The sequence below is a fragment of the Neodiprion pinetum genome, chromosome 4 (genome assembly GCF_021155775.2).
Source record: "Neodiprion pinetum isolate iyNeoPine1 chromosome 4, iyNeoPine1.2, whole genome shotgun sequence".
NCBI classification, from domain to species: Eukaryota; Metazoa; Arthropoda; class Insecta; order Hymenoptera; family Diprionidae; genus Neodiprion; species Neodiprion pinetum.
In genome coordinates this window covers 17,090,877-17,110,194 of record NC_060235.2, presented here as the reverse complement: position 1 = coordinate 17,110,194, position 19,318 = coordinate 17,090,877, and the positions used below count along the sequence as shown (strand labels likewise).

The 19,318-nt window shown below is 40.3% G+C and overlaps 1 protein-coding gene and 1 long non-coding RNA gene across 2 annotated transcripts; both read right to left on the bottom strand.

Moving 5' to 3' along the window:
- Positions 1-1,897: 1,897 nt before the first annotated feature.
- On the bottom strand, positions 1,898-19,318 carry LOC124218065 (uncharacterized). Its single transcript, XR_011176876.1, has 3 exons — positions 19,193-19,318; positions 3,604-3,671; positions 1,898-2,273 (listed from the first exon to the last, which is right to left on the bottom strand). It is a non-coding gene; the product is annotated as an uncharacterized lncRNA (long non-coding RNA).
- LOC124217283 (uncharacterized) lies at positions 12,377-15,014 on the bottom strand. Its single transcript, XM_046622692.2, has 2 exons — positions 12,946-15,014; positions 12,377-12,582 (listed from the first exon to the last, which is right to left on the bottom strand). Exon 1 carries the CDS (start codon positions 14,689-14,691, stop codon positions 12,946-12,948), a length of 1,746 nt encoding a protein of 581 aa, XP_046478648.2. The 5' UTR covers positions 14,692-15,014; the 3' UTR covers positions 12,377-12,582.

The following is a 19,318-nucleotide window of genomic DNA, read 5'->3' as shown; positions in this document are numbered from 1 at the left end:
GGAATGCAAGAATTGGGATTTTTTTGTTTCAATTATGAATGTCAGCGAATAAAAGTATCTCCAGATTTGATAAATTTTGGCTTCAATTAGCGGACGCTGAACCAAAATAATTAACCATTCCCAGCCCGAGTACTTTTTTTTTTTTTTAATGAATATTATTTTTTTATTGATATGAAAATATGTGACGCCTGGTGTTCTCGAATATTTGTACACGCAGTCTATGTAAAAATATACGAAGCCAGCTCGATAACATTTATGCAAAATGTGCAATGGGCAAGTGGTTGGGGGAAATTTTTTTTTTCCCGAACTGAATCTTCCAGAGAATCATCACCGAATTCCAAGCAAGCTCTGTAAACATACCGAGCAAACGCGCGATCATGGACGTAGCTGTATTGTGGCTGAGTGGATACCTACCACATGAGGATGGATTGATGCGGGACACGGGTTTGATCGCAGTTCACTTTTCATTTTTATATTTTATTTTATTTTTCTTAATTTTTTTTTTTTAAATCCAATCCCTGCTTTCTTTTTGTACTTTCGGAGAGAAAAAACAAATGAAAGAAAGAAAATTTCGATAGCCGGTCGATTTTTTCCTTCTTTGCTTTTGCTTTTTTTTTTACCGAACCCACCTTTTTTGTAGTGGGGGTAACCCAGAAGAGAACAAATAATTGAAACAATAAAATACCGAGAGTGAATCGATTTGTTCCCCTTTTTTGGCGCCTCTTTTTTTTACCTAATCCCCGCCCCTTTTTTATTTCGGGTAACTCAGAAGAGAGAAAATAAATGAAAGTGAAAGTGGACCGATTTTTTTTCCTTACATTTTTTTTTATTTCATATTTTTACTTAATCCCGCTTTCTTTTTTGTATTTTTGATAACCGAGAAGAGAAAACAGGAATGAAAAAAAAACAATTCCGAGAGTGTGTAGATTTTTTTACATTTTTCTTTTTTTTTTTGTTTCTTTATTTGGTAACCCGGATGAGAAAAATTTCAGCTATATCTCTTGCAATCATGTGTCGGCTGATCAATCCTCGCGTGCTCTTAGAAGAGAATATATATATATTATATATATATGTCGGCGTAAAGCCTCGGAAAGGCGGAGAGGATGTAAAGCGTACATTTGGGCGTTGACTATTCATATTTTGCGTGACGATCCCGACACGTCTGGTATGCTCTCTAGCTAACCCGCAACTGTCGATTTCGTCCAAGCGTTGTTATAAACAAACCATTTGTTTGTTGCTAAGATTCCGTCATTCAGCTATACTCTTAGCTTGCTAATAACGCTTGACGCTCATTTAGTTTAGTTTTATATTCAAAAGAAATATCCTTTTATTCACTTCATACATTACGTAATGGAATTATTTAACGAGATTTGTGATACTCCGACATATATATATATTCCCGGTTTATTGTTTTTTGCATTATATTTCGACTTCGCCGGTCGACTCTCGATTCAAATATTTATGAGAAATTTTGCATGTATATCTCTAAATATATCCCGAAATGGCGAAGTTTACAATGTATTACAAAAAAAGTTTCAATCAAATATCGAGGACCCCGACTTGTGTCTGGAATCAGTAGAATCACCCACATATCATTAATTGTCATTGCAGTTGATTTCTACTTTTCCTAAATATCATTGAATACCCTGAAAATGTTCCGAAAATATCCTTGAATTTTTTATGGATTCTTTAGCAGGCAGAACGAATAAAATGCGTATGCTCTATTCGAAAGGGTGACCAATGTAAAGAATGTCGCACGAAAGCTGGTTGTGTTGGGATAATGGTCAACATGGAGTCGAATGCACCATGTCCACTCCTAGTGCTGTCATTTCAAACAGAACAATCACTAGGAAGACGTTAGTGCACTTGGCCAAACAATCAACGAACGTACGTCAGAAAATAGAATAAATGTTGTCATCACCCGATATTATTATTATTCTTATTATTATCAGGAATATTTTTATTTTTACCGCATCATGATTTTTATGACATTCGATTTAGTATGGTGTTAACGACTACCGCTAATGCTCGTTCTTCCGCCGTCTGCGGGTCCGAAGACGTCTGCTTCGGCGGACCGTCAGTGTGAGATTTTCGGAACCGCGGATTCCGAGAGACTCGCTTGTCCCGCTGGTTCGGGGTGGATCTGACCAACTTGTGGAGCTGCGCAGTATCCGACGCAGGTGCGGACTTTTTTTCTTCTTTTTTCTTCTTTGACTTTTTCTGATCCCACCATCGCCAATTTTTTTTCTGCTTCTTATTCTCGTTCGGGGTGGCTGCATAAGCAGAACAACACAATTGAGAGTAAACTATTGCAATCCACTACAATCATCTACGCTGGTCCGCGTTGAAAATTAAAGAAAAACCATATAAGGTCGTATACGACTTCACCCGATTTCTTTTTAACTTTCTTTGAAGTATTTGTAAAAAAAAACATTGAACGCAAAAGTTGTAGTTTTCAATCTTCTTTTCAATAACATTTGCATCATAATTTTAACGGCGCTGTAAACTCTATTTTCCATGAAACAATTTTTTTTAATTTTTTTCTCCAGACAGACCACTTTTCCGTAAGAATCCATAAAAAAATCACCGGATCGGGCCCGACTAGAGTTCTGGAGTTAAAAAGCAAATTCTAAATCAAATCACGCGACTGTACAATGTTTTTTTTAGAGTCCACAACCCTACACGACTGCATTATAACGATTCTTTTACTGAATCTACACATTTGACCGAAGATTTAGTAAAGTTGGTAGCAAAATAAGTGTATTCTTCTTATTAAAAAACAATCTAAATATGCAAATTGCATAAAGTACCCATCCGTGAGCAGAGCTCGCTATACCCCTTACTCTTTCGCAATACCGAATGGAAAACTTACAACCTTCCCCAGCATTGTCTGTGTAAGCTATGTGTCAGGCTCCACTGTATGTTTGGAACGCCGATATTGAAATGGTGAATAAAAAAGCGCCTCGCATGCATCACATAAGTACTGACGATTAGGAGTTTTTGGAATCTCCGCGCTGCCCGAGGCAACACCAAGTTGACCCGTTGTACTTTGATCCATCCCGCAATGAATAAAATATTCTTCGTACAGATGGGGTGTAGGGAATAAGACCGGAATAAGTCGGGATGCGAACATGTCGGGTCAATTGTTATTGAGGAAGGGGGAGTGAGGCGTCCATGCTTCAAGGAGGGAAAAAACAGTTAGGCTCGTGTTTATAGTCAGTTCTTAAATTGAAGCACGGTCTTAAGTCCTCGTTTACCATGACTTGAGACAGGACTTCACGGTCTGAAGAGCGTGCTCAATCTTAAGAACCGACTACTCTGCATACAGGCCTTAACATTTTTTTATTTATGGAAACAAAAGTCGTATCGACAATCCGAAACCATAGATTGTTGGAAATGCTTCAATCGGCGTGTTAAAAAAATTGAAATTGGTATGTAACAAATTGTCGGAAGTGTTGTTTAGGATATATTTTTTTTGTTTAAAAAAAATGCATCTCCTACAATTTATTAGATTCCGATGTGAATATTTGACGACATGATTGTTGAACGGTTACCAACAAACGCTGGTTTGGGATTTCCAAAGCGATATGTGCGCGTACTCACATTTCGTCCTGGTTGACGATTCGGGTTAACGCCTCCATCTCAGTCTCCAAGTTGTCAACAGGAATCGTCTGTACATAAAACAAGGAATATGAGATAATTCTGTTTGCAGCATTCAGTTTATTACGACTGCCATTGTTTCGTCCTATGAACGATTAAAATGCTAATCGACAACTCATACTGAAATGTTGATACAGGATATTCTTTCTCAACTCTTACGATTTTGCGTACGCGGGTTAGCGATTTTACCGTTCGTCTGAAAATTACTTTCGTTTTACTATGTACACAAGGGTGGTCGTTAGATGGCTTTTTTTGGAATTTCAATGCTGGATGGTCGTAGATCCGTGTGAAATATATTTTTTATAAATCTCTAATTTTGACAAATTTTTATTTCGAACCCTCAGTGACCCTGCTGGCCCGTGATTTTCTTCGCTGAAAATAAAAATCTGAAAAAAATTAAAAAATTTTTTTTTATATATTTGAAGCCGATCTACGACAATGTAACATTGAAATTGCAAAAAAGCAATTTAACGGCCAATTTAATATCTATGGGGCATTCCACATCAAATTTGCAATCAATGTACCTCACCTCCTCTCTTTCTTCATAATTTGTTAGTAGGATCTTGCAACCGACCCACAAGGGTCTCGGAATTTTTTTCAGATTTTTTTAGCCACTGGTGAAATTTCAAAAAAATCGAAAAACCAATTTCGAAAACGACACTTTTTAAAATCTAAAAAAATTCACACTGATTTTATGATTTAAAATATGATTTGTAAGCCGGTTTTTCCATACACGTCAAATAATTATGCAATTTACTTACCATCTTGATACCTCGAGAGCTGCTGTCACTAAACTGAACACTGTAAAGCCTCTTAACTGGCTGCCAATATCAGAAAAGTAGAGGGGTCTATACATTGTTGCTACTGAAATAATTTTGTCGTTCCGATCTCGCATCTCTCAAAATTCTTAAGGGGGGGGTAAGGTATTAAATTTTTTTTTTTTTCAATTTTTTTTTATTTTTCTAATTGATTGCACAATATGTCAAGAATATTGTGTTAAAATTTCAAGTCGATTGAAGCAAAATTGAGGAAGTTATGAGTAAGCGTCCGTTGCTCCGGGATGAGGTTTTATACCTGACCGACAGTTACGCGACGCGCTCACCCGGCCCAATTAAAACCAAACGGGTCTGTTCAGGTAGAGTCAAGAATATTCGAGGCATGGTATATACATCAGTTAAACACTGTACGCCGTGCTGAGCAGTAACAAGTGACGCTAAAATTTTGACTCTGTTTTCCTTCAATTCGTACATCGAAAGTGTTACTTTGTTATCGTTCGTGTTCGTACATCGAAAAATGCCCCGAAAAATTAGCCAAAGTCTGTCAGTGGCACCGCTACAATCGTTGAAATTGCAGCTCATGTAGCTGCATGTACTTTCAATGAAGGTTCTTTTGCCTTGCTGGCCTTTATGCAAGAGATGCACATCCCGACAGGGCCAAGTTCTCACGAATGAGCACGACAAGCTGACGAGTTGCGAATTAGTAGAGCAGAGGAGCAAGCAGCGCGTGACAGTAAAGAAGAAAGAGTTTTGCGTAGACAAATGCAAAAAGATGCTCTAGACCATCTTGATGGAAGCCTTTTGCTCTACGGACCTGGCATCGACGACTCTGTGGGAGTATAAAAAAATTATCGAATTTTATGTTGAATTTTTCAGTACGCAAAACTCTAAAGCGTTTTTCTGAGACTTGTCATTTTTGGAGTCCGTGCCCACCATAACTAAAAATCTACTGGACCAATCGTTTTGAAATTTTGCACAGTGTTTTTTCACATTATTCACCAGGTATTGTCGGGAGCTTTTTTTTTTTTTTCAATAATTATCAATTTTACAACAACAAATTAGACGTTTTTTTTAGCGAAAATCTGGTTTTTGGCTTCCAAGTGCTACGAAAAATCGAAAAATCGAAAAAAAAAAAATCCTCCCGTGAATACCTCGACAAACATCTCCTTTAACAAATGCATTTTGATTTTTTCGTTTCACATGATTTGGTTGCGAGTTATGATGGGCACCGCAAAACAACTTTTTCTCGAGGCGCCTCCGGAGATTCATCGTCAGTCGCTCAATTTTTGATATTTTGCAATGAAAATTTAGGGAAATATTGTTCAAATGTTACATTATCATGTATGGATTGCCTGAATAAACTAACACCATCTGTATTGCCAAAAAAAAATCTTAAAAACATGCTTTTTTTTCACCGAATTAACCTTACCCCGCCCCCCTTAAGAAATGCTCGTCAAGACTGATATAAAATGGGCGTATTTTTTTTTAATGAGGAAAAGTTTTGACAGGTTTAGTGGCCCGTACTAGCTCGCCGGTGTGAGTTACGACTTTTCCGCAATGGGCACTTTTGTAGAGCGTTTAATCCTGAGAAATACTTGTCTATGGTCAAAGCAATGCCATGAAATGCCGCTGAGCTATAGAAATTTAAAGATAAAAAATCCGAGTTTCCGTGTATTGTCAATGGGAAATCTTTACACGCCCTGGTCTACGACTTAATATTAATATTAAGGGCTCAAACTTTCAGGCAATTTTTTTTTTGTCTTTCCAAAAAAATTTCACGATGGGACCGAAAAAAAAATAGTTGAAAAAAAAGCACCCTAATACATACATATATGATTGTATGGAATATTAAACATTTTCCTCCCTTTAGGCGGTGTCATACCCCCATTTGGTCGTTTACCCACCGAAAATGTTGGATCCAAAAATTGAAAGCTCATTGATGTTTTTTTATCAGAATCGACCCGGTTTATTGTTTTTTGCATTATACTTCGACTTCGCCGGTCGACTCTCGATTCAAATATTTGCGAGAAATTTTGCATGTATATCTCGAAATATATCCCGAAACGACCAAGTTTACAATGTATTACTTTGTATGCGATCACGGATTCCCCCAAATGTATCCACCAATTTTTCGATCGTCAGTCGCAACTCGTGTTACGAATACTCAACATCGTAATCTCGTAATAAGGGAGTGACTTCTGTATGTGCTTTGTTGCGTCGAAAAACATCAACAATGGATGAAAACAAACCGCAACGTGCGCGCGATCTCTGCGCTTACCGTGGTTATAGCAATTCGAAATTTACGGGAACAAAACTATACAGGTTTCCTGTGGCAGGAGATTGCCGCCTTGATGCGTGGGTAAAAAATACTGGTAAGTGTTGCCTTGTAATTATTTGCCTTTTTTCTCGAAATGGAAAAGTACAAGAATCTCGGAGAACAGTGAAATCTAAAATAACTAACGCTATGCGAAAAAGGATGTACTGAAGAATGCTTGGTACATTTATTTCTTAATTTTTTTTTATTTTCAAAAATTTTTTTTCGATTCTATCCAGCATACAAATTTTTTTTTTATAATTTCAATTCCTAAATGAAAAATGAGTGCTTTCACGCATCATCAGAAACGTCTGCCGTGTCTCTTGATAATGCAAAAAACTTGTAAAAAAATTATGGCGGGAAAAAATTGTTGAACAAATTTCCGTTCATGTTCTTTTCTTATATTATAAAATGAATTCGTTCGTTTCTCGGAACATGTATGAAATTGTTCAGAATTTTCACTCCATTTTAAATTCAATTTTTATAATTTTGGTAAAATTATGAAGGGCGAATTTTTGATATATGTTCGGAGAAATGTTCCGTGTTGCATCCAATAAGTATGCGGGATATTAAACGATCAGAAATTAAACCTATACGAATTCTCGAAAATAGAAATTTTGGAAAAGAGACAATTGAAAAAAAAATCATCGCACTTGCTTGCAAATATATTTACATTAATTTCATAGTAGAAAAAATAAAGTTTTCTAAAGGTTTTCTGAACGACTTTTTTTTAAACGATTGATTTCAAACTTTTTCACCTTATGATGACAACAAAAAATGTTCTGCGCATCTGCAGGATGTTTTTTTTTTTTTATTGATTTTTACCTTATGGCAAAGTACTCAAAATTATCACCAAAACTCACTTTCGGTAGGAAAAAAAATTCTCCTATCGAGTTTCAAAGTCAATGTATTCATACGGCGCGGTTTGGCGCAGATGCGTCACTTGTTAATGCAGGTACATTTTTTCCGAAATCGCAGGCAATAAGTACTTGCTGACTTTATCACCGGAAACATTACGGACGTGGGGGTTATGCCGGGAGCATCTCAGCCCGATGTACTTCATTGGCAACAGACTTTCGCAACAGGCGATTCCTCTTATGTTTCTCGAGAGTGTTGACGATTCGAAGGACCACCCGGAAGTCCGAACTCCATCCACATATGCGGAAGGTCCAGTGGATGATTGCGCAGTCCGTACAATGGTAAGTGATGCAATTTCTCTCGCAACGCCGCACCCGGTCGAGTTCGAGTCGTTGATTCTCAACGATTCTGCCGATGAACCGGTGACGTTCATTTCCGCGTTTGCGGCGAATCACTCTGTCATACCGGCGGGTACCGTTTCCTCGGGCTTGACGGAAACGGTGCTTGTTATGCCTTGTGAATCCGTAGAGGTACAAAGCACAGGTGAGTCCGCCTTTGATACGGTTCACTCGTCGACATCGGCGTGTGTGCCTACGGGCGTAGGTGAAGAAGATTTGCACGTTGCGGAGCAGGCGCGTAAGTATAGGAAGACAGTGGTGAGCTTTGCTGATTCGGATGACAAAAATTGCACCTGGATGAGCGTAGAACCGCAACCCGATGACAGTAACCCTGCATGTCAGACGCCTGAGGGACACATGTGAGACAGAAGCAACTCACTCCCTTCTATTTGTTCAACAATTTATCAAGATCATTGATTCATACTGAACTATATTTTATTTTGAATTGCTTCTACTCGACGCGGCCTGGGTCAAGTGCTGTCGAGGCTCAGACAATTTTATTATATTATGTTGGGCGTCAGTTAATTATCAAAGTTAACGAAAACGAAATAACGGCTAAGCTCAGTTGGCTAACAAATAACAATAATAGTTTTATTTATAGACTCTGTTCGCAAGGGAGTTCATTTGGGGACCCGAGGAAGGGAGAATCCAAATTTCCAAGAGCATAGAAGAAAGAATTGGACAGAATATACAAGTTTATTTGTACTTACAAATTGTTGTCGAAATCCGACTCTCGCAATTACGATGGAATTGATTCCACAGTCAAATTACAAGAAAATACTACGCACTAGTTGACACAAGAGTCAAACTGTACGGAATTAACACAATAGTCGAGTCACAAAATATACTGTATTAACAACAAGGTTGACACAAGAGTCAAACTATGTAATTGTCACGTACAAAGGTCGACACAAAAGTCGAATTACAAAATCGTGTAATAGGCATGGGGTTGACACAAGAGTCAAATCACGCGAACGCTACCCACTGAAGCTGACATAGAAGCCAAATTATTGTAACGAAATACTATGTTAAAGAAAAATTAAATCGAAGCCGAATTTGCCGCGCGAAGGTTGTGAGACGTATGTACGAGAGACGGCGTGAGGGAGCCGGAAGTGGAAGCGGCCATGTGAAAAAGCTAGAATAGTCTAGAAGTCCAGAAGGTTCGAGAAACCGAGGGAGGAGATATAGATATAGTGAGGTGTGAGTGAGATGTGAGAGTGATAGGCGAGCGTTTGGAACGAGAGTCGCGAAAGCAATCGATTATTGCGGGAGAATATCATTGTAAAGTCAAGCCCTTAACCTAGCCAACTCCGAAAGTAAACCCCTGTAACTAAAACAAATAAATATATATTGTTCCACCAACAAAAAAAAGTCTCGAGTGTGTACAAATTATTTTCCTTTAAAAACTACGTGCGAAAGTTGACACAAGAGTCAAACTACAAAACTATGCACTATATACGGGGGTTGACGCAAGAGTGGTTGTGCCGGCTCCTGCCGCACGTGGCTTGGATGGATAATTCGCTCGACAATTTGACGCCTGCGCGCTAGTCTGAATTTGAATGTCTGTACCCTATTCGTCTCGAGTCAATATGGCGTAACGGCGCGTAATATTTAAATGACCTTAAGTGACTCGGAAGCTATTTATTAACCGCGGATACCTTATAATTAGGGATTTCGACTCTGACGTTGAGTTAGATACGATTATCCTATTTTCCTGTTACACATGTCATGTGTGGGTGATCTGTCGCTTCATGCAAAAGTGTTGCGTCATCTGCGTAAACAAAATGCCGCTTTGGTACGGGAAAACGCATCGACGACGAAAACGATTCGACAACTCCGTCAAAAGCTGAAACGAGCTTTGAGGACAGGTGCACGTGTGGAGAAAAAAGACACGCGCAGGCGCCCAGCGCCACTTAAACGAGACAGATGGAGCAGGCATACATTTTCGCCGTACGGTAGAAAGAGAGGGGGATATTACTCCCTCTCCATCCGTCTTAGGCTTTTTCGATCAGGCTACGGACTGACGCGAGTTTAACATTTTGTACCCATCTAAAAAAGTGCCAAGCTCCGCTGAAGAAGTTTTCACTTAAAAAAAAATTGTCCCTCGATAGTTTTCTCGATCAGCAAAAGAGTTTGTAGCCGGCAGCAAGAACGATGATGAAGCTCCAATTGCACCGGAAAAATGCTCCTTACTCGGAGGAACAAAAAGATCTTGCAAAGCAGCTTTTTTATACGCGTTTGAGAAATGCAGGATGCATGTTTCCGGCGGAAAGTACCGTGCGCAATTGGATCTCGGAGGTTGACATAAACCTCGGCTTCTGCGATTTCATATTCCAGAAGTTGAAGGTCAAAATTGAAGAGTTGCCTATCGAAAATAGGGTATGCGCTCTAAAATGGGACGAGATGACTATCAAACAATTTGAAGAATATTCGGAGAAACTCGATTGCATCGAAGGTCTGGTTGATCGCGGCCCACTAGGTCGGAGGGATGAACGCGCGCGCTACGTCTTCGTTTTTTGCGTCGACAGTTTGAACGCAAAACAATCATGGCGGCAACAACTCGCGTATTTTCGTCCCGGGACTGGCATGAAGGCCGAGGAGATTCATACCTTGGTCGATGAATGCCTCCGTTGATTGCATGAAGCCGGAGCCGTAGTTCACCTCGTGACATGCGATCAGGGTCCCTCGAACCAAAAATTGTTCAATTCTTGTTTAAAAGTGTCAGAGGAGAGTCCGCGCTGTATGAGCGGTGACCGAAACTACTTTGCTTCATTCGACTTTCCTCATTTGATAAAACGTCTTTTGAGCACGTTGCGAACACACCAAATACTGTACTGGAGGGGTCAGATTATCGCTTCCTACAAAGATTTTGTAAAAACTTAGAGATACGATAACTGCAGTACTACCTCGAATCTACTTTCTCACATCTCCGAGGCGCACTTGTTTCCATCGTCCTTCCAGGCGATGAACGTTGAGCGTGCTTTTCAAATTTTGAGCCGCCGACTTGCAGCGGCAATAACAATTGCAGGCAAGGATCCGCACGGGCTCAACACGGAAACGTGACAGGCTAGCGCAGCTTTTGCTGAGCGTATGAATAAAGTCATCGATTCGTGCAATGCCTACGAGCTTTTGAGCCGAAATCTGGATAAGCGCCCGCTTGCCGACAAGAAACCCGAGATCGAGGAAACGCTTACAGAGTTCGTGAAGTTGTCTTCGGAATGGACAATTGCTGACCCAAGGAGAAAGGGGACGGCTGAAAATACTTCGCGAGCTATTCTGCTAACGTATCCGACGATAAAAGAGAAGTATCCCCGATTCGAGTTCGCAGCCGGACCATGCAACCAAGATTCCGTCGAACACCTCTTCTCGAAATTTCGCCAGCGAGGTGGTCACAACCCAAATCCCACGGCTCGGATGGTTCGCTTGTCTCTGAGACACATCCTTTCTACCGGATACATCGGCAGCGGCAGCAGAGGAAATGTACAATGTTCTGACGCCGTTGCTTTAATAGAACCCTGCACGATGGTAGCTCGGGCTTTCGATACGCCAGAGAGTATGCCTGCGGATCCCACCGAACACGAATTCGACGAGGATACGGCAGAAGTGGAAAATGCTGTGGAAGCTCTGAGGCAAGAGCAGGAAACAGAAATGGCGAACGCGGAGACGTCGAAAGAAACGGAGTTATCGAGCTACGAACTTTGTGCAATCAATTATTTTGCTGGTTACGTAGCTCAGCGCAACCTGCGCAAATTTCCGTGCGATCGCTGTCGTTTTGAAACCGTTAAAACTCCGATGGAAGCGTCATCGCCGAATGAGGTGTATACTGAACCTCGGGAATATGAACATGCTGACGCTGATGCGCCATCGGTGTCATATCTGAGCCGGCCCACAGACAAGTTCGAAAGCATCGACAGATCGCAACTCCAAGCTTTTTATCGATTGTGGAAGACGCACTGGGCTCGCGAAGGTCTTTCGATCAATCTTATAGATGATATTATCACAGATACTGCCAGATTGTATACTGACTGGTTTCACAAAGGTGATGAATGCCTTCAGCATCGCATAGAGCTTCTACGCCTTATGGTCAAAGTGAAGGTTTTCGCTCAGACTACATTCAACAATCGGGCAGTACGACAGTCCGGATCAGCTCGTACTATGCACAAGCCGAACAGTAAGTTACAAAAAATTGAAGGTATTTAAATTGAATCGAAAGCTCTGAATGCGAAGATGTACCCGGACGTCAACCGGAGGCTCCATAGCTGCGCTTCATGACACTTTCTGTTGTGAAGACGTACCCGGGGAGGCTCAGTGAGTTGCGCTTAAGTATTCTCTTATTAAGGGACAACACCACTGTGACCCCCTGTTTTTGTTGCCGTTTTTCAAGAATTTTTTTTTGTGGGAAAAAAAAGAGATTTCCAAAATTTTTTTTTTGTTTTGTTCGTTGTTTATTAAAGATACATAACAAATTTTTTTAAAATTTTCACGCCCCATGGTGGCGCTGGGGAAGCTCCCGCGTCAGGTGCCGTTGCTTCTGCAGTGATTCGCGGCACGCAGCAGAACTGTCTTCAAAGTCGATCTGAAAAAAAATACCGAGTGTTTTCGTTAATAATATGATATTTTGAAGAGAAGTGCATAGGGATTTGAAAAAATATTGATTTTTAAAAAATTGGGACGCTTTTGAAATTTAAAGTCGATTTTCGAGCAAAATTTCTCGTCGAAAAAAGCCTATAATTTATTTATCTATTGAGATATCGAAAAAATCCTATGTACTTCTTTAGATAATCTAGTTTTATTGATGCAGTCCAAATTTGAAGTCGATCGGATAAGAATTGCTCGAGTTCTACTGCGTGCCGCACTCAAAAAAGTGGTTTTGAGAAAAACGCGTTCAAAGTTTGAAGTTCGTTTTTATGCGATAAATTGAAAAAAAAAAATTTCTTACCTAGTCAGCGATTCCGGCACCATATAGCTGGCCTTCAAGAAGCAAATCACGGTCTCCAGCAACTTTTCTCGAACTTGTAGAGGCTCTCCTTGCCTCTTTTGCAGCATCCGTGAGCGAGCGCTCCGCCTGCTCGATCCGTGCTGCGTCGGTTTCAACGCAGAAATTGAAACAATTTGGGCCGATGGTTACCCCCAACGTCTCCAAAACTTTCATGAGGCTTCTCAGGCCATCGTTGAATAATAATACCGAGATATCAGCGGCAATATCGATGATTTTTTTTCCCCCGGACTGACACTTGGGGGCTATTGCCCAAACCGATTTGTTGAAGCTCTCGTTGTTGTTTTGGGTAAAGCCGCCCAAACAACGCTGCAGCAAATCGTCTCTGCTCAAATTTTCATATACTGGCGTAATTGCCTCCAATACTTCCTTAGGAAGAGGCGGCTTATGGCGATATTCAGAAATATTTCCGCTTGCAACCGCTCGCTGCCACGAACACCACGACTCGGCTCCCTTTGGGCAATCGTCATGTTGTGGCTTACTATCTGTGGATATTTTATGCTTGATAGTTGCCCAAATATCCTTCCTCATTTTTTCAACATCATCGCTGTTCCTCCGAATAGCCAAGCCGTAATATGTGCTCAACTCGTCGATCAATTTTCCAGTGAGCTTTCCTCTGCCAGACAATCCTTTTTGTTTTTTCACGATTTCGCGGAGGCGAGCCCCCATGCGTTTTTGGACATGATCGATGCACTCTTTTTTTTTTATCTCGAAACCATTGTATGGATCGCTATTCGATATGCCCAAAAACGTTTTGGAATCGCCGTCACCAATATAATATTTATATTTTATGCCATAGAGCTCTTCAGACCGTTGAAACATTTCGACAGCTGAGTCAACTTCCATTTTTCCGGAGGAGCCGCTATGGTTCGCCTGGCACTCATCGTCGTGGGTACTTTTCCATTCCCAGTACTCCGCGGTGCCTTCTTTTGCTTCCCAATGCTGGCAAGCTTTGCAATATTTCGATTTCACAACAACGTCGATCACTTTTTTAGTGTACCAGCCGATAAGCGATGTTATGCCGAATAGCGAACTAAAACCGCGCTTTCGCCACGATCCATCGCCTGAAACGATAATTCCGTCCTCCATCCCATTTTCCAACGATATTCTCTTCTCTTCAAGTGCAGCCTTTTTTTTGCTCACTGCGCTCACAGCTTGAGTGGCAATCGAAATCGAATTTACGATTCGATCGTAGAAGGATTGAAATATGGGGCGCGGTAGGTCCATAAATGCACAAAACTTCATCAGGCCATTCAAACCGACGCCAAGAAGACGCATACTGAACACGATCCGACGATTTATTTCGTATGCATTGTCAATCATAGGACACGAATTAATTTGCACTTTTTCACAATGGCCGCAATCGACCTCGATTTTGAATCCGAGTCCGCACAAACTTTTTTCAGTGAACTTTATATCGTGATCACACACTTTGCACTTCACTAACGTCGATATAATGTTCAATGCATTAAAGAGGTGTACTATACGATAACCAAAATCGTTAGTAACACCGATCTCTAAATCGTCCGACGATTTTAACTTTTTCGCCGACGTGCTCACATTCTCTGCAGAACGATTTTCAGAGCTATAACGGTTCGGAGGTTTTCGATTCGAAATTTTCGATCGAGACCTCGTCGGATAGCTCCGTTTCGTACCCTTTTTCCCCGCGTACACTTTCTCGTTATTCATTTCGATGTTAAAAGAATAATTTTGAGCGTTCGATATTTGTAAACGAAACGATTCGGAGCGTTTAGATGCGAATAGCGTGGTTTCTATTCGTAAACTGTCGCTGTGACGCTATCCCTATACCTGCCTTGACAATTTCTCAACTATTGCCACCTATATCTTATTTCGAAACGAAATTTATGACCATAGTCGGCTTTTGTGAAGGGAGACAAAAGAATACTAGCCGACCGGTTGAGACCCGCACCTGGCTGAGGCGGCGCGGGACCCCGAGCGTCACGGAGCGCTGCACCGCTCCACAAAATATTCAATATCTCCGAAAATAATTATTTTTTCGACCTGCAACCAACGGCATTCGATTCCTAAATGTATTCTAGATTTTCCTAGATGGTTTTCAAAAAATCGATTTTTTGAAGCTGTCACAGTGGTGTTGTCCCTTAAAGACGTACCCGGCGATTGCCAGAGGCTCTATGAGCTGCGCTTCATGTATTTCCTTTCGTTTGGTTTGAAGTCGAACCTGGCGATCACCAGAGGCTCTGTGGGCTGCGCTTCGTGTATTTCATAGCTCGGTCTACAATAGACGGATACGTTCCCGTTCCCGTGGACAGTTGAAGTATACGAAACCCATAGTAACGTCCACAATCGCGTGTGCGTTCAATTGTAGACGGTACTACGGGTTTCATATACTTAAACTCCCCACGGGAACGGGAACGTATGCGCCTATTGTAGACCGAGCTCAAATCTTGAAGTCGTACCTGGCAATTAACAGAGGCTCTGCGAGCTACGCTTCAACCCGTGTATAAATTTGTTGGTTGAACATCGGAAAATGGCATATAGGCTTAATGGCTAGCTAGTTTACATGCTATAATGATTCAACTGACTAATCACTGGCTCCATACATAATATTTCTATATTCAACCCAAAAATTTAAATACGGGAACGGGGGGTGGTGTTGATTGCCTTCTCGTGGTGCCCCCCGAAAACGAGTGCATTAATCTTTCTTGCTGAATACTAAGTTAAATGTTGATGCTTATTATCCTGTTTCAAGAATAGTTTGGAATATTAATCATTTGATTCTAATTATAGTGCACTCGGCTAAACAATCAACAAAAGTATGATTCACAGAATTCTTTCAACACTTTCCTCATTGACGTTCTGTGAAATCCAGACGTTATTCCGTCACAAAAATTTGAATAGTATTCGTTCATGAGTGCTTCAATATTTGGAAAAAACAAACCCTTACGGACATTCATCTGCCAATTCTACATGCCTTTACCTTCACTTTCTTTGCTCCCCAAATCCCATTACGCCTTCATTAATGAGATCATGCTGACCACACGTGTATTGAACAAGTGTAGTATATTTTTATCGTTGCGGATTGATGTGATAATCCCCTCAAAATGTATACATTAAAAAATTAATATAAACGATAAATTAGTTTATTGTAATTAGTTGTTGCATGAAAAAAAATATGGTTATTAGTAGAAATTTGACTTGTTAATTTGGCAACGTCAAGTTGTCAGCTGTCAAGTGCATAACCTCACCTCGAGACCGGAAGTCATGAGTCCCAAAGGTAATTAATTCATGATTTTGTCCTTGAAGTTGCGGCTAACTAACATTTTTATAACACTTATAACAAGAATAATGTTCATCGGATACGTAGGTGATTTCACTTTTTTCCCAGCATTTACGACCTCTTCAATTGTTTTCGAAAGTCACGGTCCATTTGCTGCCATGAAAAAATCTAATTTTGAGTAATTATTTTCTTGTTTAAATGTTCGGGAACCAGCCTGATCTTTTTGTACAGTCATTTCTGAATATTTTTCGAAAAATCAGATTTTTCTACCGGTTTTGAAATACTGTGCTTGATCCCATTAAACAATGATTGAATTCAAGATTTTCGGTGGGGAAACGGCTGAATGGGGGTAATATTATTAAACAGCTGAAAGAGAGTTTTTATACAATCGACCCGGTCTCCATTTGTTTTTCTTTAGATTTTTTCTCTTCCGGATTACAAAATAAAGAAACGAAAAAAAAAAAAATGTAAAAAAATCTACACACTCTCGGAATTGTTTTTTTTCATTCCTTTTTTCTCTTCTCGGTTATCAAAAATACAAAAAAGAAAGCGGGATCAAGTAAAAATACGAAATAAAAAAAAATGGAAGCAAAAAAAAAATCGGTTCAGTTTCACTTTCATCTATTTTCTCTCTTCTGAGTTACCCGAAATAAAAAAGGGGCGGGTATTAAGTAAAAACAAGAGGCGCCAAAAACGGGGAACAAATCGATTCACTCTCGGTATTTTATTGTTTCAATTATTTGTCCTCTTCTGGGTTACCCACACTACAAAAAAGGTGGGTTCAGTAAAAAAAAAGCAAAAGGAAAGAAGGAAAAAATCGACCGTCTCTCGAAATTTTCTTTCATTTGTTTTTTCTCCGCGAAAATACAAAAAAAAAGCCGTGATTGAATTTAAAAAAACAAAAAAAAAAGTGAATTGCGATCGAACCCGTGTCCCACATCACTCCACCCTCATGTGGTATTCACTCAGCCACACTACAGCTACGTCCATGATCGCGCGTTAGCTCGGGATATTTACGGAGCTTGCTTGGAACTCGCTGATGGTTCTCTGCAAGATTCAGTTCGAGAAAAAAAAAATTTCCCCCAACCACTTGCCCATTGCACATTTTGCATAAATGTTATGGAGCTGGCTTCGTATATTTTTCCATAGACTGCGTGTACAAATATTCGAGAACACCAGGCGTCACATATTTTCATATCAATAAAAAAATAATATTTATTAAAAAAAAAAACAAGTACTCGGGCTGGGAATGTTTAATTATTTTGGTTCAGCGTCCGCTAATTGAATCCAAAATTTATCAAATCTGGAGATACTTTTATTCGCTGACATTCATAATTGAATCAAGAAAAATCCCAATTCTTGCATTCCTGGAAACATCTGTGTGAGCGGGGACAAGGATGCGATTGGCAACCACTTGCTCGATCGACCGAGTATATCATATATACACGATTGTCGGCCACCTTCGGTGCGTGGCCGCCTAGGTGTCACGTCGACGCTCCAACCTAGCTGGTATCACGAAAAGCCGAGCGTTGGAGATCTCCCTGCTCATCTCAGGTTTCATTTTCCTAATTTCGCATATCGGGGAAAAGAGAGCATGGCGTTACCGACCGAATTCCAGCCGATATCTTAGGTTACTTCGCTTACAATAAGACGCGTTCAGTGCCAATCGGTAAGCGAAGTAACTTAAGATATCGGCTGTAATTCGGTCGGTAACGCCACGCTCTCTTTTTCCCGATATGCGAGATTAGAAAAATGAAACATATCTGTCTCTATATCACTTAACTACGCCGGCATTGTAGGAATTCATACCAACGACTGCTCATGCAGATGTCGGTAGCTTGTGGCGATGATAGGACACTAGCGTTATTGGAGAGCAAAAAATAAAACCGGAAGCTATATCGGATACAAATATTTATTGAACGCGGCCTGATTAGAAACCAATGTTTGTTCGACACAGCCGACTTTTGGACGCCGAATATTGAATACATCTAATGGACCAAGAAATTAAATAACTATTTCAGAACTCGATTGGAATCAAAATTTGTCAGATGTGAAAAAGTAATCTGAGAGTCCGATTACGGAAAACATAAGCTCCGTATTCAGTGTTCACTCGCAATCAATGTTCAATGCTCGGTGTATCCAGTTCACAACACTATAAAGATTTTTCAGGTCATGGAATAAGGTGGTTACCGATGCTGCAGTGGAGAAAAAAATTCCAAGTACACTCCTTGGCCTTAAATTAGCCATTCCGCCTGATTAAATTTGAACATGTACTGCCGTATAAATACGTACACTGGAGCTTCCGTTTGCCGTAATCGGTGTGGAAATGGGATTTCAGCATTACCTTTTCACATCTGACGAAGTTTATTTTCAATCGAGTGTCGTATTCGATGTTCGGTGTCCAATATGGCTGTTGTCTCATCGCGCTGTGTCCAATTAATCTTGTGCCCAATAGAGCTTCCAATTTTTCATTTTGTTTTGTCTGATAACACTGAGATCCTATCAGGTGGTGTCTAAAGGGGGTCATGAAAATAACATCAAATGTGGTTCGATTTTGGGCCACAAAGAATGAAAAGCGAACCGGATGATTTTCTCAACTAAAACGCGTCGCGATGTCAGTTAACCGCGATAAATTATATAACGCACGAATCCCGTCACGAAACGAATTATAGATTATGATATAAACTGCAATATTCGCGGCAAACTTGGATATTTTTTTTGCTTTGTACACGACAAGTATCACAGGTACGGGGTGGGCGCGAAGATTCGACGATTATAAATTAGCGGTAAGCTACCGAGATCGCAGTGGCTCAATCGTTCGTCTATTGTTTATATTTATGACTGCAGCCTAAGCCCAAGTAAGGAGCGTCATAACCTTATTTTATTTAATCGGCTTGTTCATAAATGGAATTGATGGATATTTACACTCACCATTATCTTCCTATTGCGAGAAAATTGCCACGCAGTTTACACATTCCACTCAAAACTGTACCCTGATAGTGAAATTACTGCGTGATTTCTGTTTAAATTTAGTCGAACTGCGATGAGTGAAAATTT